The 23,273-nt window shown below is 36.4% G+C and overlaps 1 protein-coding gene across 3 annotated transcripts in view; it reads left to right on the forward strand.

The window, feature by feature from the left end:
- SLC26A7 (solute carrier family 26 member 7) overlaps positions 1–23,273 on the forward strand; it is an 85,914-nt gene that overhangs the window by 49,165 nt on the left and 13,476 nt on the right. For all 3 annotated transcript variants that reach the window (XM_017830573.1, XM_017830570.1, XM_017830572.1), the window contains exons 7-14: positions 1,306–1,388; positions 2,885–3,032; positions 5,087–5,200; positions 7,799–7,876; positions 9,398–9,493; positions 16,559–16,665; positions 18,908–18,974; positions 22,771–22,887. In XM_017830573.1, the coding sequence (XP_017686062.1) occupies positions 1,306–1,388; positions 2,885–3,032; positions 5,087–5,200; positions 7,799–7,876; positions 9,398–9,493; positions 16,559–16,665; positions 18,908–18,974; positions 22,771–22,887 (810 nt within the window). The remainder of the gene's footprint in view (positions 1–1,305; positions 1,389–2,884; positions 3,033–5,086; positions 5,201–7,798; positions 7,877–9,397; positions 9,494–16,558; positions 16,666–18,907; positions 18,975–22,770; positions 22,888–23,273) is intronic.

Genomic DNA, 23,273 nt, shown 5'->3' on the forward strand with positions numbered 1-23,273 from the left:
TCATGGCTGTATGTTAATTGTAAGAACAAGAAACAGTTTGGCTAAATAATTAAGAAAGAAGTGACATATGCTCCCAATTTGTATAATATTTTTCATATGTTTACTACTTTTTACATAGTTGCAAGAACACAAAACCTAGTATGTTAAAGTGTAAGAAGTTTGAAATAGAAAATGAAAAGTAACCAGCACACAGTATCTCCAGGCAAGTTTTGTGCTGAGTAGTTGTGGCTTAAATATTGCTTGTTATTTATTTGTAACAAAGTTAAATATCTATGCTGTTGCTTTATATAATTTATAATTTATAATTATATAAATTTATATAATTTTATATAGTTTTCCTTTAACATGTCAGAGACTAAATTGAAATTAACTATTGGATTATAAACCTCTGCTTTAAGGATTAAGCTGTAGTCATATGATCAGCACCAGGGTAGAAGGTTTCTGGTTTTCTCTAAGCGTTTAAAACAAAATACAAAATATGAAGGACAGGTGCTTTTCGTGGTGGATTGTTACAATTAATCTTCTTTTTCTGGAAAAAGTTATTTACAAAAGAATAATTTTTATTGGGCAAAATGCTGGAAAAGGAGGTAGTGTGGTTCTCCTCCATGCTTTAAGATCTGTTCCTATATTACCTTTTTTAAAATGCTGGATAAAACGTACCAGTAAACTAAGGATTGTGGACTGGAACCCAAGCCCGTTCTGGGATTCGTGTGTTCATCTCACAAAAAGTATGGGAAATGATTTTGAACCTCTTTGGGGTCAAACTTTCCACTCCTCAGCAAGATTCATACCTGCTGGAACATAAAAATAAGAGGCAGACATATATTCTGCTGTCTTTTGTGCTGAAGTCAACAATGCCAGTCTGGATTAGATGTGCTCAGAGAACATCTGCAGAATCAGACTGTACAGGGACACCTAAATTACGCACTTCTTTAAGCTTCTCACATGAATGGCAGTGGTTTGGGTGCAGGCTGAATAGAGGGAGTTTGGACACTGATTGGCAAGGTTCCTGAGGCTCTATAGAGGCTCATACAAATCTCTTTCATTACCGCAGAATGTACAAACTGCACAATAGTCCTTCTCCAGCCATCTTTTCTAAATTCATTATTGTGTCCAGATATCAGTTTCTTTTGACTCTCTTCCATATTTGCAAAAATTTCATAACAACACTTTGCTGTCTTACTGGATTGATCTAAGGATAAATGTATGAACAGTTTTATGTGCTTAGGTGTGTCAATAATAGGGACCATGTCAGAAGCTAAAATCAATAGAAATATAACGTCTTTTTCTATGTTGAATCAATAGATAATTGCTACATCCATTGCTTGCTACTATGCTGATATGGAATACGTCTATGGCCTAGAAATTGTGGGACATATTCCTAAAGGGTAATGTGCTTTTTATTTGTTCGTGGCTTTTAAATATATTTATTTCTGAGAACAGTCTCTGAAGAGGTCAAAGTAGTTTTCCAAAGTAAGAAGAGACAAAAATCTATTATGTTCATTTCCCGTCTCCTCAAATACTCTCTCACAATTCAACCCCACGTTAACAAGTTTTATCTGTATAGACACCATTGCAAAAATGTATTCTTGTACATTTTCATAGCTTTTTATGACTTTATGGAATAAAAAGTAGGCACTAAATACTTGATATATGAGAGAAGGGCAGAACTCTCTCTACAAGATTATTGCAAGCTGCTTTCTGAGAGTTGCCTTGGGCTGTTGTAGCAGAAAGGACTTGCAATAAGATTTATCAATTACTACACTTCATTCTTCATATAGTAATTTTAGACAATGCAGTTTCTGAGGAAATGCGAAGGATTTAATTATGTTTAATCTAAAAAAGAGCATTTTTACTACAGTTAGTGATACACTTTTCTCCATGACCTTGAAAGAAGGCAAAAAAAAAAAATCAGTATAAGTGGCTGGAAAGAGAAATGAGATTAGGTTTCAGACAAAATGTTCAAACTCTACAGGTTGTTATGGAAAAGCACAGCTGTTGTGTATCCTGTTTGGATATTGCAGGATTTCCCTAAATATCACAAAGTACAAGTTCAAGATATCGTAAGTGCCTGTGTGGTAGTTTGCACTGATAGAAATAAAACAAGGGACATTTCTGAGAACAAAAACTGGTTTTAAGTATTTAGGGCATGCTATGAATCTGAGATTAAAACAGGGCAAAGTGTGCCCCTTCAATGTGTAATGAACAGGTAAATTGTATTATTGCAGCTTTAATCAGGAATTTATTTTCTGTCTGACTTCATGCGAGTAGTGCTGAAAAACAGAAGCAGAGCCTGAATCATTCCTGTGTATTTTTAGTCATTTACCTGAAATATCTAACTGCCTTGCCAATGAAGAGCATCAGAAACCTTAAGAGCACAATTTGTTTCTCAGGTGGTATGATTTGTGCTCTGGAGAGAACAAAGTCTTTTTAGGGTGATTTGTTGTTTTGTAGCAGTCCCCATTAGAAGGTCTCCATTAGATGAAATAAATGTCCATACTGTCCATTACCTACAGGATATGAAATTGTTTAAAAGGTTTAAATTAAACTTTACAGGAAAGCCAAATATTAAAAAAAAATACAATAGGGTCTCTTCTACTGAACATTAAAAAATTAGTGAATGGTTGCTGATTTTATCTCTCAGTGAGGGAATTAAATTGAATACTCCATCTGAAGCTGTTTTATCTTCTTCTACAAATTCTCTTCTGCAGTTCCCAACAGATTGAGATCTTATTAATCTAAAATATTGAAAAGTGTCACCTTACAAGTAGCAGAAAAATTAGCCATGCAAGCAGAGATCGTTTTCCTTGTATTTCCATGAATTGCAGGTTTATAGAGACTATGCATCAAGTTTTGAAAAAATTCTTGTCTTTATTTTTTATAGGTTGCCATCACCGAAAATGCCACCCATGAATGTCCTGCCTGAAGTAGTCACTGAAGCTTTTGGAGTAGCACTGGTTGGTTATGTGGCCTCACTAGCTCTTGCTCAAGGCTCCGCTAAAAAGTTTAAATACACTGTGGATGACAACCAGGTAAAGCTCTTTCTCCTTCCTGTCACCAAGCCTTGACATCACTTTGTCATTTTGGAAAAGTATTATAGATGAATGTTCAGTAGGAAAGGGTATGTTCCCTATGGCATCTGACGCCTTCTAGTGATTACAGAAACACCCAAATCTTGTTCAGATCATCTCTGCAGAACACCCTCGCTGGTTAAGGCCTTCTTTTAGGGAAGCACATCCTTCAGGATAGTCTTGTAAGACTACATTTGGTGCAGCATTTGGACAACAAAGCATTTTTCACTGCTCTAAGGTGAGACAGCTTTTCCTCTGGCAGGTGAGCTCTTAAAGACAAATTATGATGTTAAATCAGCCACTGATTAATGAAACAAAGCAATTCTAAAACAAAACCAGGTACTTATAAGCCCCAGGACACATCTGATGTTATAAAAGGAAGTTATTTTATGCGAAGTAGAAGTCTCATCTGAAATAAAGGTTTATTTGTACAAAAGAAGCAGAGTGGGTTCAGAGAGTGCTGCCAAATTTACAGCCATAGGAGCTTTCTTTTCAGATTTCCACTTTACAGAGGACACACTTAAATAAAACTGGGCCATTATTTCTACACTACATTGCTTGTCATGGTGGGTGGGTAACTCCAAGTCAACTGGAAATCCGTGGAGACAATAATTCAAGCACTGTGGTAAGAAATGCTCAATTGCAGATAACTGGCAATAGTACCGTGTGATGAAAACGCTGCCTCCACCTTTTTGTTAAGTGATTTGGGATGAATGACATAGGGTTGGCTTTGCAGCTGGAGGTCTATTTGAACCCCCTATTTAGACAGGTCAGTCTTGCTACATCAGTTCCTCTGCTTTACAACTCTTATGTCATTGGAAATTATAGTGGGAATGGTTTTGCCTACTCAGGTCTCTAAAATATTTTTCAGTATGAATACACTGGGCCATGAATTTCTGTTGATGCTTCAGAGCCATGTTTTCTAGGGAGCAGCAGGAAAATGCTTTGAGCTTAACACAGGCCAGACTTCACAGTGACATGCTGCTTTGTTTCAAGGGCACTCAATGGAGCACAGCAACCTGTATGTCTTCCTGCAACTTTGGAAGTCTTGTAGCTTACACAGCTAATTACTGAAGCCTTGGAAACTATGTGTACGTCTGCACTGAATAATGGAGCAAAAGAGCAAAACCTCCATGAGAAGAGAGCAGTGGTGTGGCTGTACTGCAGCCAGGGGCCAGGCACAGCGCTCTGCACGGTGCCATGTGGGAGGGGGTGTGTGAGGCTGCCTGGGAAGCTTTTAGGAGGTACTGTGCTGTGCTGTGAAGATAAACTTATGATCAGGTATTCTCCTGGCTGGATATAGTACCATTTGTGGCCCAAGCACTTCTGAGGTCTTTTCTAACACATTTTCCTCAGCAGACCAGTATGCTTCAAACAGTCTGGGAAGAAGACTGATGCTGGGTGGCCAAGCAGGAATGCTTCCTTAGAAAACACTGTTCAGCTTAGGCTGGATGTACAAGGTGGCTTCTCCACTTTTTCTTTGGTCAGACGTGTCTACATTTTGACTGTGAACAAACACCAAATACATTTGTGATGAAAGACAGCATGCAAATAGTATGGCTACCACACTTCACTTTCACTAAAACATCCTCCAAAAGAAACAAAATCAGTGTCTGTCTTTATCCAGTAGAGTCATAAGCCAGAAATGATCTGGTCACTCTCCAAATATAACTATCTGGGGCTCTGGCCAGTTAAAAGGCAGATGTAGATCAAGATGTAAATATTTTGGTTGAACTTTGTCTTCAAAATTTAGCAATAGCGTTATTGTGTGAACAAAATATGCCTCCTGCTTTTGATGAATCTGGTTCAGCAGCTCTATCACTCAAATTAATTCTGAGTTGTGAGAAGATATATTCTGTTGGGAAATCCTTTTTCATGAACATATGTGATTTTTTTCCTTCAAAAATATGCCCATCCTTTATCAGTTATTTACATTGGGGACTCCTTTGTTGGCAAGAGGCATTGAAATGACAGAACAATAGGAAAAAAACATCTTCTGTTTAACAACTTTGCAGGAATTTTTGGCTCATGGCCTCAGCAACGTGATTCCTTCATTTTTCTTTTGCATACCAAGTGCTGCAGCGATGGGACGGACCGCACTTTTGTACAGTACGGGCGCCAAAACACAGGTAACAGGTTAGAGTGAAGCAAGTCAGAGAATTAAAACTGTAATACTGCTCACTGGAACTTGTACTGATTTGTGCATTGTGTTTCCCTATTATCCCTTCTCCTCTGTCCTGGGAATGACTCTGCCCTGTCATTTTTAACAATCTGCATGAAATTGCATCTGATCAGCAATGTCTTCCTAGGAAAGCTAATGGTTCCAACTTACTCATTTTTACCTGCTTAATTCAATATAAACTGTCAGGTCGTGTGGCATCAAGGAGGTTAGGAGTTGTGTTTTCAGGCTGCAGAAAGCTATGTAAAAGCCCTTTCAGTTTATGTGAATTTGTCAGCAGTGTAACAAAAGTGCCCTCCAATGGTGTTTAATGGATTTAGTAGTACAGCCTAAACTGAGGTTTTTAGGTTTAATAGCGAGCATGGTGGTGGTTCTAGGTTGATGGTTGGACTTGAAGACCTTAAAGGTCCTTTCTAACCTTAACAATTCTACAATTCTATTGTAATTTTATAACTGTTGCTCTTGCCTGTATAAAGGCCATTAGCTGCAAGGAAAAAGCTAATGAGGTACAACTGAAAAGGCTAAGTACAATCCATAGGTATTGTTTCTTCTTGACCATGTCCTGCAATTATTTCACATGCAGATGTCACAATACTAAGGAATTATACAGGGCTTTACTTCAAAAATCTACATGTCAATTACTTGCTAATTAGCCTACAGGGTACTCCTAACTCAAGTAATCATAATGAATAATCTAATAAATAATAATCTTGAAAAGCATTTATATGCAAATAGTTTAGCTACCACTTGTTATTAGTTATTTCATATATTTTCATTGTATTCAATGCCGTGTCTTGTGCCCTCATCCTTATAGACATCCTCTTCTGCAACCTGTCAATGTACTGATTGTACAGTTTGCAGTTGTACTGCATCATGTTGTGCTGGCTTTTTCAAGGAAGATTTAAGGAAAACTGGAGACCTACACCTGAAAACCTATAACCTGAAGGCATATAGGGTGTTTGAGCACTTTGGCTTTGGTACATGTAGGCAAAGGCCCTGATAGAAGGTTATTCAATACATGAAATGGAAAAAGAAACCACCATAGTTTGATTTCAAGGTAGGAGATGCATGGCAAAAATCTGCTTTGTTTTATACATTGGTTTCACAGTATAGCAGAGCCTGCATCTGAAAGTTAGAGTATGGCTATGAGAGTACTTCAATAAATGTAACAATCTCTCTCCTGCCTTCTTTTTTGGAAAGCAACACATCCACTCGATCCTCCTCTTTGTGGCTGCCTAGGCAGAAAGAAGAGATGAGAAGAACATCACTTGTAAATGTTGGTCAAGTCATAGGCAAAAAGAAGAGAGAGGGGTTGCTTTGATTACATAGAGACAAATGAGCTTAGCATAGGCCATGGAAGTAATGCAAAGAGACTTTCAGAGGCACAGAACTGCCCTTTTTTCTCAAATGGCTATACCTGGGTTTCAGTTTTGCCATTTGTTCTTCAGTGATATCTTTTCCTGGGAGAAAACAGAAGTGAGGGACTAGAAGTGTCCTTCAAACAGAATCAACACTTTTTTTGCTTGCTGTTTGTGAAGGCAGAAGGAGGGAAAAGTTCCTTGTGACTTCACCAGCAGATTTTCTGTCCCTTTTTCTGTAAACACTCTGTCTATCTTTCTTGATGGTATTTTTAAGTACACCATGACTTTAATTTTCTAGTGTTTTAGCAACTTGTCTGGTTTTGTTTTTAACAACTTGTCTCTTAAAATGAAACCTAATTATTTTAGTAAAGAAACATATTATCGATATAAATTTAAAGTGAGCATCTGTCTACTTATCAAAAACCTGTGAATCTGAACTGTATCTTTATAAGAGCAGAAGAACTCAGTGAACACTCAGAGTGGAGTAGGACAGTGCAATTTTACTGTAGTTTTCAATCTGATTAATACCATAAATACTGTGAAGAAGCATATAATTATTAGACCATATATTTTTCTGGATTAATTTTACCTACATTAATTATGATTTTTAAAATATTTTTAAAAACTGTACTCACATTTTCTAAAGTCAAGTCCACTGATATTAACATGAAATCATTAGTGGTTTTTGACTTAACACAATACTTTTCTCTTAGTGTTAATTCCAGTAAAAGAAGTTAAATGTCTTCTGCAAAAATGACAACATACATAACTTCTGCTTAGTGCTCTAACAGATCTGCTATTTAGTGCAACATAGGGTGCATGGCTATAAATATGTTACAGAATGACACTGGGTGCTAAGAAACTTCTGGGATGAGATATTGCACACACATGCTCCATTTAATAACCAAGTGCATAAGTGATGCTCTGCTCTGTGTCTGTGTGCTGGTAGCAGGGTCAAGCACAGATGTCGAGATTTCTCATTGTGTTTTCACTGTAGCTGGTTGAAGGTAGTCACCAGATATTAAAACTGAAATTACGTGCATCTGCAATTCACAGATATGTTAAGAGCTAACATCTTCAGCATCTGATTCTTGACTCTATCTACAAAATTTTATAATTAATTCTTTTCACAATTTTTTTTGGTGGTTGTTTGTCTGATGATCTTCATTTCTTGTTTATTGTTTTAGATGGCTTGCCTTATCTCTTGTGTACTAATTCTTGTGGTGATCTATGCAATCGGACCTCTGCTGTACTGGCTTCCTATGGTACGGTACTTATCTTTTTTAAAGATTAAGATGTCAAACACTTTCTAATGAAAATTTTTTTCAGGGAAAGGCAGTGCTACCTCTAAAACAGCTCTATTCAATGTCATTGGGGGAAAGGATAGTAAGGGCACAGTAAGTCTCCAAATCATAAAATACAGACGTGACAACATAAGACATATAGATTTTACACATGTATAGTTGCATATATAGGCTATCACATAAGTAAATTAAAAAAAAGTGCATTTCTCTTCTACTTACTTTTGGCCTGTAATTTATGACAAACATACAGCCAAGTTGCTGTGGATTTGTAAACTGACAAAATGTGCTAGAAATTAATAAAGATTTTCAATATTTCTCCAGGTATGCATATGATACATGACTTTGCTCTTCAAATAAATTTGACACAAATTATTTTAGATAGTGATCTAAGCTTAATTATAGAAAGATTATGAAGTATTCTTATATCTCTGTCATGGAATACATCTTCTATGTTAAGACTATAAAACAGTGTGGCATCTTTTCACATAAGCTATGTTTGTCTTTTGGTATTACAAATTAATGGTTAATTTTAACTAGAGGTATGTCAAAGCTGCAAAATACAGCTCCAAAACTGTCCACAATTTTGCCATGTTTCTACATGAAGTTTTAGCTCAACTATGTTTTAAATTTACTTTATGCTATTGTTTACATGGTGTCATGAAAGTTCTCACTTTTCAAACAGATCCTTTTATAGCTTATTTTAAGCATGCAAAGTAAGGACACTTGAAGAGGGGTGTACAGTATGTCCTTTTTTTACTTTCTTACTTTTTTTTTTTTTTTTACTTTCCTACTGCCCTACTTTAATTTTTTAAAATGGATTATATGTCAATTTTGACTGGTTTCCAGTAGGCATTTTTTCCCATATTTAAAATATACTTTTTGATTGTTGCTTTCTTGATACTTTATTTCTCTTCTAATATGTTTTTTCAGCCCTCCCCACCTACCCACTGCAAGTTCATTGGTTTGTACTCCATTCTTTTTGGTTGTAGATCATCCATCATCCATATCCTCCTCTTTTTTGATTCAGAGAACAACAAATTTTTTTTTTTTTGCTTCAAAATTGATGGGCTTTTGCCCTAGAGGCCTTCTCTAGGGGAAGGAGAGGAAGTGAAGAAGAGGAATTAAAATTCTTCACTGTGTAGAAGTAGAATGTTGATTTGCTTGTGAGTACTTCAGACTATGGGAGAATGTAGCTGAACTGGTGACACATGGAGAGTCTTGGGTAGTCCTGAAATTTCTGTAATTTTTCTCACGATTAGGTGGCCCATAGATTGCGTTCACAAAACAAACATACAAACAAACAAAAAACCCCAACAAAACAGGGGTGAGCTCTTAGTGTTTATGTCACAAGGACACCTGTGCTTATCCTGTTTTAGAAACACTAACCATTTTTTTATAATTTCATTATAACATTGACTGCTAAATAAAAGAAAGAGCATTTGTTTTCACTTACAATTCTGCAATTCTTTTATGTCTTTGCAGTGTGTCTTAGCAAGCATTATTGTTGTGGGCTTGAAGGGGATGCTAATGCAGTTCTGTGACTTAAAAAAATATTGGAATGTGGATAAAATAGACTGGGTAAGTCAAACTTAATCTAAGGAGGTTTTCCTGAGACTTTTTAACAAATACCTAATAAATAAACTTTAATAGTTCTGTGACCCTAGAAGATGTAAGTGCAAGCCATTAGTATTTTTGTGTACTATTGGCTCAGAATAACAGCATCTCTAATATCAGTTGTATTAAAAAATGGCATTTTAGCAAACGATAAATAATCAAACCTAATTTAATGCTAGCAATGTGTATACAGACCAATCAGGTTAATGTGTGCAAATATGTGTTTAATTTTTATGCCTTCTCTATCTGGTTGACATAAGCTTTTGCTACTGTAGTAATATTGGAGAGATTTGGGTATCTTTGTCCTCTGGGGACATGGAATGACCATACAGGAAAAAACAGAACTGGAAACACTGGGGATGCAGAGAGATACGTGTTGAGGGGTTGTTGTAGGTAAATTGCCTTAACTCTTTCAGATTTTGCAAACAGAATATCTATTGTTCAATCATAACGAAAGATTCTGTGCTATGAGGGGAAGAATACATCAGAAATCTAGTTTAATACAAAGTCTGAATAGTCTGACAGAATTTGCACAAAATTCCTAGTGAATAGTAAAGACAAATCCATGTGTGAGAAAAGTCCTGGATTTCTCCTCTGTGGGAGTTTTTGAATGTATTGGCCAGTTAGTGGAACCAAAACTTCTAGGCACTTTCATAGGTACATATATACTGACATCCCATATATTTAAGGCAACTAATATTCAGAAAGATATTTTGACAATATTGTGGTAGAAGATACAGTTTACTGGAGTTAATATTGGGCTTTGATGAACTCACCGGTGACTTTACAGCAGTAATGGTTAAGTCTGACTAATCATTTAGACTGAGTAAAATGTTTTTTTTAATGGGGTACTGGATTTAAGTATGGGAAATAGATCTGTCTGAACAACGTCAATTTTGGTTATGTGAGTTTTTTCACATTTAGTCACAAATGTTTTAGAGGTTTTTGGTTTTTGTTTGGTTTGTTGGTTTTGGTGGGGTTTTTTTGTATCAGCCAGAAGAAAAGCTCTGTCTTTCATGCAATCTTATGCTCCTCAAGCAGTAAAATTCTGAAAATATTTTCTATCACTTGTACTGTATTTGATCTTCAGTTTAACACATATTGCCAACAACAGAAATGGTGGATGATGTGGATCAAGAATTATTTTGGCTACAATGGACTTAAGAAAATTGGTAGTTACGGGAGAGAGATATATCTTCTCTATCAGTGCACTGAGACAATAAGTAGTTAAGTTTTCCAGCAGGATATTCTGCAATGTCACTAGATTTGATGCATCTTCACATTTAGACTTGCCTGATTGATTTTTGCTTTTCTGGTTTTGGCAGAAAAGGCTGAGTGAGTAGTTAGTTATTACCTCTCTGATGTCTATCATTTCTAAGAGAGTTTATAGAAAGGGGGAGTTTGCTGGGTTCATCTTTTTGACTGAACATACTTGAACAATGATTTATCTTCAAGTAGTTGCACCATCAGTCCTTAGCTTGACAGGGTAAATCATCTTGCTTTAAATAGAATAGTTTAAAGTAAGGCTATAAACATTGATCTTGCATTGCTGCCTGCTCTGAGGAGCCCCACCAAGCCCAGTGATTTGTACAACTACACTGGTGTTATTTCGGCCTGAAAAGATTCACTGCAGCAATTGACAGAACACTGGAAATGAATTATTCAATCACCCAGGTTATCCAAAGTGTTTTGAAGATAGAAACTCTAACAAAATATTTGGAAATAATTAGCAGTTGTCCTTTCTGGAGCTGATTCTTTGAAGGGTGTGTGTCATGTAGCATTGAAGTCAGGTTTGTTTTGCTTATAAGTCTGGCAAATGATAGTGCATGGAAACAGAATATTACGGTGTTTGTTGCCTTTTTTCTTCACACTTCCTTAAGCTTCTCATTGAACACAAATGGGATGAATAACATTTTCTTGTTGATTAGTTCTTTATAAACATAATCCTTTTAAATATTAAAGGTTCAGCTCGAAAGGTACTGTTCAGGAGTTGGACTTGAGGATCTTCATTCATTCCTTCCATCACAGGATATTCTGTGTTTCTACGAAATTTCTTCTTTTAGCTATGGATGGCTTTTCCTTTCAGATTTAGTGTTTAGGATCAGCTGAGTTCAAATAAGCAGCTAGGCTGACAGACTTTAGTAGCCAATACCAAATATTATTGCATAAATTTGTTTCAGTTTTCTTTTGACTTGTTTTTTATCAGCTCTCAGAGATGTCCTGTTTTACAACCTGCCTCTCAAATCACATTCAATTGCTTTCCAGATAGTACCCCACTGTCCTTATTCCAGAGTTCTCTTTCCTGCCATTCACAGCATCCATGTGAACTTCAAATGTCTCTTGCTTCTCTTGCCTTAAAAAGCTCTGAGGCATCACTTCAGTTAAGGTCTTCTGTCAGTCCCTACACCTTCTTGGTTGGATGACTTCAACAATCGCAGATTAATAATTTCACTATCGCACTGGGAGTGATTTGTCCTGATTTTTTTTCCTCTTTTTTTGGGGAACTATCAGGAAGCTGATCTGATATTTGTCTGTGAGTATATCTCACTTCTCAGGTCCTGAGATCAAAAGTTGATTTCCATATCCGCCCTGCAAGCCTAAATCCTAATCCGGGCCAACTTGACTAACTTGCCTTTTTATTCTCCAGCTTGACAGTGCACTTTGCTAGAATCAATAAAAAGGCCAATAAAGTTCTTGTTAACTCTTGATTTTAAGGCTCAGCATCTGCTGAGCTGCCTTTTAAGCTAGGCAAAAACTACTGCCTGAAAATGGACTGTTGAAGAACAATATTTTCTTTGCTGTTAATAATTGGACTTGAAAGTGACCAAGGATGGGGAAAAAATATTTCAGAAGGTGATGCTCTAAGTGAAAAATGACAATAGAATAAGGATTATTTTTATAAGTTAATTATATAGCATGGATCTGGGGAATTCTATGTCAAACCTGTATTTTATATCTCACATTGCAAGTTGGGAAATACTCTGGCATTTAAAGAGAAAAAACTGTTTTAAGGTTGCACATATGACTTGACCACAAAATGACCACAGCTGAGACATAGCCAGCTTCATGATTCATAAAGCAGGAAGAATGGCAAGAATTTATGGTAAAAATTACACATTCCCTGCAAGGTGTTGTGATGTGAGAGGCAGTTATTGATACATGAATTGTAAGTACATGCACATATAATAATATTTAAGGATGTAAAGAATGCTACTAATTCAGAAATTAAAGTAGATCCAACAAGGAGGGTCTCATTTTTGACAAGCATCCTCCAAGATCTTGCCAGTGTGAGTTTCTGAGACGTGGATCCACCACTCTTTCAATATATTTTGTCAAAATATTTAGAGAAGAGAGCCCAGGGAGGGTCTTTCTTGAAATTTTGGAGTTCATTAGTGTAATTTCTTGGTTTTTTTAGAACTTCTTAACTTATTATCCTCAGGAGGGAGATGGCCTTTTAGATTTGTCACACATGGGTCCTGATTCATGAGAGTGCTCTAAGAGCTCTGAGGACTTTGCTATATAAACAATTTTCTGCAAGGTAGGAAACCATCTCTTCTGTGAGAATAATTTTCCATCCATGCTTTTAGCTTATGACATCCTAGGGAGATTTTCTATTTTTCCTGCATTAGTGAATATGCTACTCTGAATTATATTACTTGTGCTGTAGTTGATCTCAGTGGGGTGGCAAGGAATTTGCAAATGCTTAATCCATTGAAAGTATGCTTGCCACATAAATAATTTTTAAAGAGTAATATTTGTATCAGTTCTTCTGTCTCCAGGGCTGTTTGAAAAAAAATACTGTCTTAACCATTGTGTATGAAATACTTGTGAAAAATTATATTAAAGGACTACCATACCACTTTATTATCAGAGGATCATTTAGGCTGGAAAAGACCTTTATAGACCATCTAGTCCTACCATTAACCCAGCATTGCCAAGTCTACCACTAAACCATGTCGCTAAGTGCATTAAGCAGTTTCTGCTCTATGTCTGGTGGTTTTCACTTCAGCCCTTGAATCATAAGTTTTGGTGAAGGGTGTGCTGGGGATGAATGCCAGTATCAATCATTTGTCTGCAGAAGGACGTGGGAGCAGGGTCATGTCACTCAGCCTCCTTAGAGCCAGAGCTTCCTCCAGGACTCCAGCATCTTCCCTGCTGAGACACTTCCTGAATGAGTAGGACTTTAATGGGATTCTTCTTTTGGCTACATGATGGTGATGGCAACATGGGCCTCTCTCTTTGAGCAAGTCATCACAGCCTCACATTACAGATAGTACAGAATTGGTCAGCCAAGTCATGTTAGGGTATGATTCATCTCTTCCTCAAGTAAGCAACAGCATAATCAGGTAGGAGTTAAGCAAGATGCATCCTAAATCCTCCTCACTCTGATAACCAAATCTGCTAGGAAACTAGACAACTAGACAACTGAGCTGCTGACAGTTAATGCCAAGTGAGAGGAATTCTACCCATTCAGGCAATAGCTGATTGTCTCAGTTTGCAATGAAAAAGGGAAGTTTATAATCTGGTTTCAAAGTGGTAGAGAAACATTTATTTCACCATACCTTAGCATTGCATAGTTTAGCCCTAGGTTCAGAAAGTGTTCTACAACTTATTTACATGCTTTTTTCCCACCAAGTTCCCTTTTCAGAAGCTCCTCAACGGTGGGTGATTAGATCCTATGAGATGGAAAAGTCCAGATGGAGGCAGCTGCTATATACACAGTCACTGCACCTCTCAATGCTTCTGATACTTTCTCATATATACAGGAGTCAACATAAGTCCATTACTTCTGCTTGTTTCTTTGCTCCCTCTTTAGAATTTTTCTTTAAATTAGTACAGTACAAAGATACTTTGAAGGTGGATTTTGTTTTGACTTTTGAGAATAAGGTGTCTGTAACACATTGTTGCTAAGATTTGAAGAGTGATTAGGTTCTATCTGTCCTGGACTATGCACTAACCATCTTGAAGTAAGTTGCCAAAGAAAACTTTAATATTTTTATGACTTCTTTGATGAACCTTGCAATAGCCCATAAAAAAAGTCTATCAGATCAACATAACTTCTTTCTACAAGTTTGATGCTACACTAACTAAAGAAGCACTGACTCCAGGCCAGTACAAAGCACTGAAATGGTGATTGACTAATGAGAATATAATTGTTTTGGCTCAACCTCTACATCAATGGCAGTCTCTGATTACATTTAAGATGTAAGATACTAGGCTGCTAGAGAGGCACTCAGCTAGCTTATTCAGTACTCAGCAGTACTTAAACATTTTTTGCTTTTATTTTTCCTATGCAGACTTTGTATTGGGTTTTCATGTTTTCTTCTGAGATGTAAGAATTTTGCAGGTCTAGCAGCACTGATTTAGTTAGATGTGATGAGGCTCAGGTCTGCAGCTGAAGTGAATTGCACTGAAGTGGATTCAGGTGTTGTCAAAGGTTCAGCCTTATCAGGATAGGCTAATTCTTGATCCCACCTGAACTTCAGGTTTGTGGTATTTTTGTTAGCCTTTCATGTCCAGTGAGCTCCTTTAAAAATAAACATTGGCTTTGTAAATCTTAGCATTACTTTCTTACTGGTTAATTAAAACTCATATCTGTTGCTCATAAAGGTATTTTTGCAAATATACACACAACAATTTGTATAAGATATCGTGTTAAAATACAACTGGTGATTGAGGAGTCTCAATGAACTGCCTCTTTATCTAGCAGCTGTGCCGTTGAAGAGATTGCAAAACCTTTTGCAGAAATTAGGAATCTTGAAGTTGAGGGAGGGAAAGGTTTCTTGATAGAATCATGTAACACTGTCCTCTGTGAAGCACAAATTAGTACAGTATGACTTACGTTTTATAATTCATAAAATAACAGTTCTGAAATCTGCTCAAGCAAAATTCCTGTGGTTAGGCTGAAAGTGTTCTATTGTCTCTGGCTTTCATGAGTTAAGTAAAAGCATCAGAAAGGATAATATTAACATTGATCGTTTCATTGTAATGTGATCTGTTATTCTGCAAACATGAACAAGAAGCACTACAAGAAGTAATTGTTGAAATGGGCACCTGTGGGGATCAGGATATTGAGAGGAGTGAAAATAATTTCCATTCTTCTTTAACACCTTTTATATAAAGATTAGGTGGCAGTCTTTGCTTAAGGCTCCCCCAAGGAAAGAAATTTGTGCTTTATTGTACCAATTAGGTTGGTATAAGAAATCGAGTAATTTGTACTTTTCTTCTTTTAATTGTAAAATCTGGGTATCTCTCAGCTATACACATCATTGTAGTATGGAAATAAAAATGAAAATTTCTGGTAAGAGAATAATTTTAATAAATGAAATGTTAATTTTTTTAAGTTTTTTTTTAAAAATATTTTAAATTTCTTTTCAAAGTGACTTTAGTTTCAGATATGCTTTTGTATATTTTTTTAATTTTAATTTAAGATGAATCCAAAATTTTAGTAATCAAATACTGAAAGGTGGGGAAGTAATATGAAATCTCACCATTTCTTTGGGAAGGAATTCATTCCCCAGTAATTTTTTTTATAGAATTGTTTTAGTCAGCTTTACTCCGATAAGCAACACTTTTAATCAGCCTCCTTGCAAATTATAATTCCCACATTAGTGGGAGAAGAGCGCTCTGTATGTGACCTCATTAGGGTACATTCTCATTGTGTGAAAGGAAAGGAGGATTTAAAATCTGTGCAGTCAAGAAAGTGGCAGAACTTGCAATGTGAGATATAAAATACAGGTTTTACAAAACTGCAGTTCAGTCTGTTTATGCTGTTAGCACAAGTACATATGCTATTTTAAGTAACTCTGGAAGGAATCTCTGTGATCAGTAGTGCCATGTTCCACGTGGTCTCCCGTGGGGAGGCATTACTTTAATTGCTAATTCAGTCTTCAGTATTTGCCAGTTCAAAGATCCAAATGTTCACATCTGAGAAACTATCTTAGTTTTAAAAGTCTTTTTTCTCATTCATAAAATGCACATTGCTATGAAATTTAAAACTAATCACTTCTTTTCCTTCCCTCCTTCAAGAGCATATGGGTTAGTACCTACGTGTTTACAATATGCTTTGCTGCCAATGTGGGACTGTTGTATGGTGTTGTCTGCACTATAGTAATTGTGATTTTCCGCTTTCCCAGGTAAGAATCAATTTTCCAGGTAAGAATCAATTTATTGGAATGTTCTACTAGCACACCATTATGTTTTCTTTCTGCCTATTGATTCATAGTCAGGATGGAGATATGGTATACTGAATTCAGTATTTTAGTTGCAGAAAATTACAAGATAAGACAAGTCAAAAGGAAAAGTCACACCCGTGCGTTTACCATAGACTAAGGATCTCTACAACATTTTATGAAATGGCATTATTTTGTGATTTCTCTTATTATTACACATCTGTATGATTCATTATGTGAAGGTAGAAAAAATCAATAGAAAGATTAATAATATAATTTTTTTCCATTAGATATTTATTTGGTCCTTAATGAGAAACTATGGCAAGCCTTAGGAACTCTAAGCACCTTTATAAACTCCTAGGTACTATGTTGCACAGGAGTTGGTGGTTGACATTTGCACTGCTAATAGAGATTAATGAAACATAATTGCACAACTATTCTAATATCTAATAAAAAGTATCTGTTCTGTTTATGAACTAGAAAAGCCAGAACAAATAAACTAGAGTAATCAGAAGTTCTTATATTACAGTTGCTACTTTGTATCATCAGTAAAGAGAATATATCAGCTGAGGTTCATGATTGATTTGTGCTACAGAATTAATTCACAGATCACCAGACCTGGAAACGACTTGCTGCTTGCATGCAGTTGTTTGCATGAACATTGAATCCCACTGAAATTAAGCATAATATAGACAGCTTGATTAAATGCTTGTTAAAGTTAATGGTGTTAGCCATTTGTGCACAGCTCTGTTCTCTTGCAATAAGTTGCAGAACCAGCATGAAAATAGTTCAAAATTACAAGGCAGTTAAAAATTATGGAAGATGATCTCTGCTTGAATCAATCAGTACCTTTGTGGTAAACTTCTGCTATTCAGCAAGCTAAAATTTTGGTAAATTCTGCTAGTAAAGCAAAATGCAAGTTTTCATGTTTTTACCCTGGACCTGAATGTTTGAGGTTCTCCAACAGCAGAAAGGGAGGGATATCTAACACAAAAGAGCATGATCCTCTGTTGCCTGATCTAACAGAGACCTCAGTCTGAACCTGCACTCTTCCCAGTGATTTCTGTGTTCTTCAGTCAAGCTGAATGTGATTGTTCACACCATCTAAAGGCACTGAACGAGGTAGCAGCCTTAAAATCTGTACTGTGCAGATGTGGTTAGTGAGACAATATGTAGTAAGCCATGCAGTCATGAGCAAAAGCATTAGCAGAAGTGAAGCAAGTAAAATATCTTAGATTATTTATTGAGAAGTTTCTGTTCAGATGCCAGAGTATTGGATGTGATACATGTCACGTATCAGAATGTAAATTAAAACCAGCAGCAGCTACAGCCTAATTTATGCAAAGATGAGAGAACAGCTGACTTTTGCAAGGCTCATTTAGCCAGCCTCAATACCTGCAAATACTCTTTCACACTGACGCATCTATTAAATGTTTGTATTCTGGGATTATTTCCATTGCCTAGCTTTAGGCACAGAGCTCAGATAACAGCTAATTTGATAGTCTTCTTCAGTAAATTGTGTTCCTGCAAATGCTGCATTGAAGAAGAAGGTCAACCTACACTGAAGGTCAAACTACAACCTACACCTACACTCACCTACACTGAGCTGCCTTTCCAAGGCAACTTTCTCTTTCCACAGACTGCGTAGACGGCATAGGGATACTGGCCCTTTCCTGTTAAGTCCCCCATTTTGATAGCTAGAGTGCAGTGTTCTTCATCATACAAAAATGTGTCAATTTTAATGACAAACAAAAGTCTTTATTTTTCATGACCCGCAGCTATTCAAGACATTTATTTCTGTTTTCCTTATGTTATGATTTTGCAGGTAAAAAATGTTAATTAAATCTCTTTACTTTTGATGCTATCGATTATATATGAGCTACTTTGGTTTGAGAATAGCTCTCTGGCCAGCTACAAAACAGTAATGAAAATTAAAATTAAGAAAATGAAAATGAAAATTGAGATTTTATTCACCAGAGACTTTCATTATTCATATTTTCAAATGATATATCATAATTCTAAAATGAGTTTTTACTCTTTAACTGGATTATCAGAAAAGATAAGCTCTATATGTACAAAAATATAGACATATTGCATTGTCCCAACTTTAAACTTCTCTGCTGTAGTTTGGCACGTGTCTCTTCCTGTTTCTGTTCAAGACTACTAAGGATTTGCCTTACAGATTTTCTCTGTGTATTGGTTACAGAGCAAAGACGCTGAATTTGAAAAATGTGAAAGAAGTGGAATATAAATACAAAGCAGAAGATAATTGTGTAAGTTAATTTTTTTTTAACTTGTGTGTGTGTCTTTCACTGATTTGTTTATTTTCTCTAGTTGGCTATCAGATTGTAATCAGGGAGTCAAGGGAACATTTTTATGATATGACCACTTGAAATCTAAAGCCTGTATGATATAGTAAATACAAAACTAGCTGGCCATCAGAAATTGGAATATCTTCACAATCATGCTGCTGGTCTGAAAAGCAAAGTTAGGCAAGTCCTCTTAGATCTATCTATCTTAGTTTATTTGTCATTTTAAGTAAGGAATTGCTCTTTGTAAAAGTTTCCTAATTCCTAAGTTTAAGGAAATCTCTTGCCAGGAATGTCAAGGGCAATCTGAGCAGACAATACCAGTCTCTGTATTCTTATCAGATTTCCTCATTTCCTGAAAGTCCTTTGGTATTCTCATATCCACAATCTCTTTTCTGATCCCATTTCTGCCACCCTGTGACTCGACTGTCCCAAAGGGTGCTGTGTGCGGCTGGGAAAGGAAGGCCAGCACCATGAAGTTGTCACAGACTGCTTCACACATCTCCTCACCCTATGCTCAAACAAGGTACCCTCTCATGAAAACGGATGGAAGAATCTCTTCCAAAGACCATGGGTTTAAAATTTGGCTTTCTACAAACTCTAACTAACCAGTCAGATTCTTTTGGTTATTTTCATTGCAATTATCATCAAAGCTGCTTGTGGTCAGGTCTATGGTAAGAAGAGAAGGGTAATGACCCAGAGAGGTGAACTCCCTCCTCAGAGGTGAACTGGTGGGTCAGCAGCCAAGAGAGAAGTAGAACCATGTGTCCTTTCAGTACAGAGCCCCATCACTGGGACATCTTGCCTTCTCCACCGTGACAGTTTCTACTATGTCCTTTTTCCTTTTCTAATGTTTATGAAGGGTATTATGTATCAGTAAGCCACATGCTCAGCAGTTATTGCCTCACCATTAAGAAGCTCTTCTTTAAAGAATTTATTGTTTCTGGCAAATGTCTTCCATCAGAGCTATCTTGGGCTCAAAATCTGAACTTTCAGGGGCTCAGAGGCATTTACGGTTTTGGCATGCTGAGTAACACTGGAATGTGAAAGGTACATAAGAATAGGGAGGACTCTGAACTGTGAATTAAAAACACTGCTGTTGAGGCTGGGCTCGCTGTCAATTATTATATCACTTTTCATTCTTAAGAAAAACATTGGAGTAACTTTGTCAGAGATGGATAACCAAAATTTTATTTGCCTGTTTTTTTCCTTAACAGTTCATAAAGTATTTCGTACAAACCCCTATACATCTTTTTTTAAGCTGTGTTGTTTTTTTAACTTAATCATTAAGATTAATGCCAGTAACCTAGTAATAACAAACCAGTGTCTGCAGACACTGGGGAAAATAACATTTCGTTAAGGAAGCAAATTGCTCAAGGGCTTATTACACAAAACAAAGAAGGAAAATATTTTTAAGATTGAGAAAAATGCCTTTAATTGAATTTGGAGTCACTGGATTGCAGCAGGCGTTTGGGGTAATTTTTAATATATGAATGTTACACTGATCCAAGTTTCCCTGGTAAATAACAGCTTAGACATAAACAACAGGACTTTTAAACATCAAAATATGCAAGCTTAATGATCTACCCTGCCATTAAGGTCTGTGGATTTATAGGGGTTATTTCACCAATAAGAGAAAAGACACTTTAATGTGGAAAAAAATCAAAGGGTATTTAGAAGCTTATGTGAAACACATTGCATCAGAGGCGTTCACTTAAAATGAGCCCTTACCCAAGCATAGATGGTGCTGTGCAGAGTGCACTGGGCAATTGCCTGTGTCCTTCTAAGGGATGGCAGGGACAAGCCACCTGAAATAATTTTCCCACTTTCTTAGCAAGTACACAGCAAAGAAGAAGTTCATTTTTCTCAGAACAATTCTTTTTAAGAAAGAACCAAACCAGAGCCTGGAATAACTGAGTCAAATTTGGCACATTTGACCTTCCCCATTCTGAACAAAAAAAGTATACCTAAATCTGCCATCGTTTCAATCTGACCTTATGATTTGAGCCTTTCAAGTTTTCCACCTTGCACTTTTGGAAGCTTTTTAGCCTCTTGATCATCACAGGCTTTTATCTTTGCACATCAGCCTTCCTTTTTCCTCCGTTTTCATCTTTTACTTTCCAGTGCTGCTAAGGCACTGAAGTGCCCACTTGTCTCCACACCAAGCTGTGTATAGCATAATTTTTAATGGGAATCCGTGGAATGTCAGAGTATTTCTCCATTCAAAAATATATTGCCCTCTGTTTTGCCCTTATTTTAGAGCTTTCTTTCTTATAATCTGAGCCATTTCAGCTGCCATGCTTTGCCACTTGTCTGACTGAGGTATGTTAGTGATGTGATGTTTACCACAATTCTGTAACAAATGTGGATAGAGCCTTCCCAAATCTTCGTTGGCGAAGCCCAGCCATGATTTACCACAATTGCATGCATAGGTAAATTGCGCAAAGTCCCTACACATAGTCTGGTGTTCTTTGCCTCGCTTTGGGATGTTTGAAATGTTTCCTTTGTATGATGGTCACTGCCGTGGTGTCCAAGACATCGTCTGGTTCCCAGAAGTCTGAACAGCAGTCTACAATAAGGACATAGTTTTTGTGGTTTGTGGTGAAGATTTTCATTCCCGTTTTACTTGAAAGTCTGTTGGGAAAACTGCATATCTTCGATGCAATCCCAAAAAATTTTAAACTACTTGAAAAATGGTCTGTTTCAGCTCCACTTCCTTTTGTCTGAGTGTGACCTTCTTGTATGACTTTTTTTAGGGAAAAGAGAGGCTTTTTTACCTATAATTTCTTGCAAATTTTTTGGTTTTATTTCCATCGTCACACAACCTGTGGAAAATTTATAGTTCAGTAGAATTAACTTAATTCTACCTCCTACAAAACCAGTATTTAATCATGTGATTGCTGATATCCAATATATTTATATATAAATAATAATTTTTTTACTGGCTTTAAGGCTTTTTATGAGTACACCTCGAGAGTGAGAGAAATTGCATTTGTTTTGTGCAAAACGTTCCTCCCTGATGCCTGGGGTTTCTGACCTTTATCTGATGTCATTCCAAAATTGTTCTGTTGTGTAACATCTATGTTTTGAGGTACACAGTGTGACCCAAGGTACTGGTAAGCTGTTTGTAACTTATTCAGTGAAGTGCAGAGACAGGATCAAGGCTGACTGATGATTCTTGTGTAGATTACTGAGTTGGTTGTAGATATGTGCTGGTAAAGCTTTAAGTGTGCCACTCAAGGTTGTTCTGGATCCACAAAGTATTTTCGTGGAGAAATAGCTCTGTACTAAAGTTATCTTCAGATGACTACGATGAATATTGCCAGCTTTCCCCAAATCACCTGCAGTGTTTGCCCCAAAACCTTATGTACTTTTTTTCAAGACATGTGTTTGTCTAATAAAATATATTCTCTGTCTGCAAGTGTTGTCTTGCTTATATTTAGGGATCATACCAACTGAAACAGTGCTATTATTTATCAGATAATAGTTCTTAGTATTATGCATCATCGTGAGTAAGCTTTTTTTCCATGGTAACTAGAACTGAATGTAATTTTCATTATACATTACTTACATTTCCATTCTTACTTCAGCTGTGTGTGAAGGCTAATCAAGAGAGTTATCTGTTGAATCACTCTCACAATACAAAGCTCTTTCTCAGTTAATTTACAGGTATTTTCAGGATTTTTAAATAAATTAGCTTGGGTTTTAGTCTCCAAACACAAGATAAACTTTGCAGCATTATGTTTATTTAATTCCACAGGAATCATTGAAACAGGTGAAAATAATTTCAGTCAACAATCCATTAGTCTTTCTGAATGCCAGGAAATTTCATGCTGACCTGATAAAGATAATCCAGAAGGATAGCATGAGCAGCCAGGTATGTGAAGATGTAAATGAGGATATGCTATTTGCTTCATTAATCACAGTGACTGTGCTGAAGATTGTGCTTGCTTTCCTTGCATTTCTTAAAGAACGCAATCAGATACTGAAACAGACGTAAAAACGTAAAATTGCAAATGATTCATTTAGAATAAAGTTAATCCTAATCTTAATCAGATTCAGTATGGATTATTTCTTACTATTACTTGAGAATAATATCTTCACTATTTCTGTGTATGATCCTTTAAGAGACATTAAAGCACTGATCCAAAACTCTAAAATTTATGGAAGAACTTATATAACCTCAGATGATGTAAGGCTGGGATTCTAGAAAGGCAGAGAGTAGCTACAAATGTGCTTGAATGTGATGTGATTTTTTTTTCC

The sequence above is a fragment of the Lepidothrix coronata genome, unplaced genomic scaffold (genome assembly GCF_001604755.1).
Source record: "Lepidothrix coronata isolate B3197 unplaced genomic scaffold, Lepidothrix_coronata-1.0 Scaffold181, whole genome shotgun sequence".
Classification (NCBI taxonomy): Eukaryota; Metazoa; Chordata; class Aves; order Passeriformes; family Pipridae; genus Lepidothrix; species Lepidothrix coronata.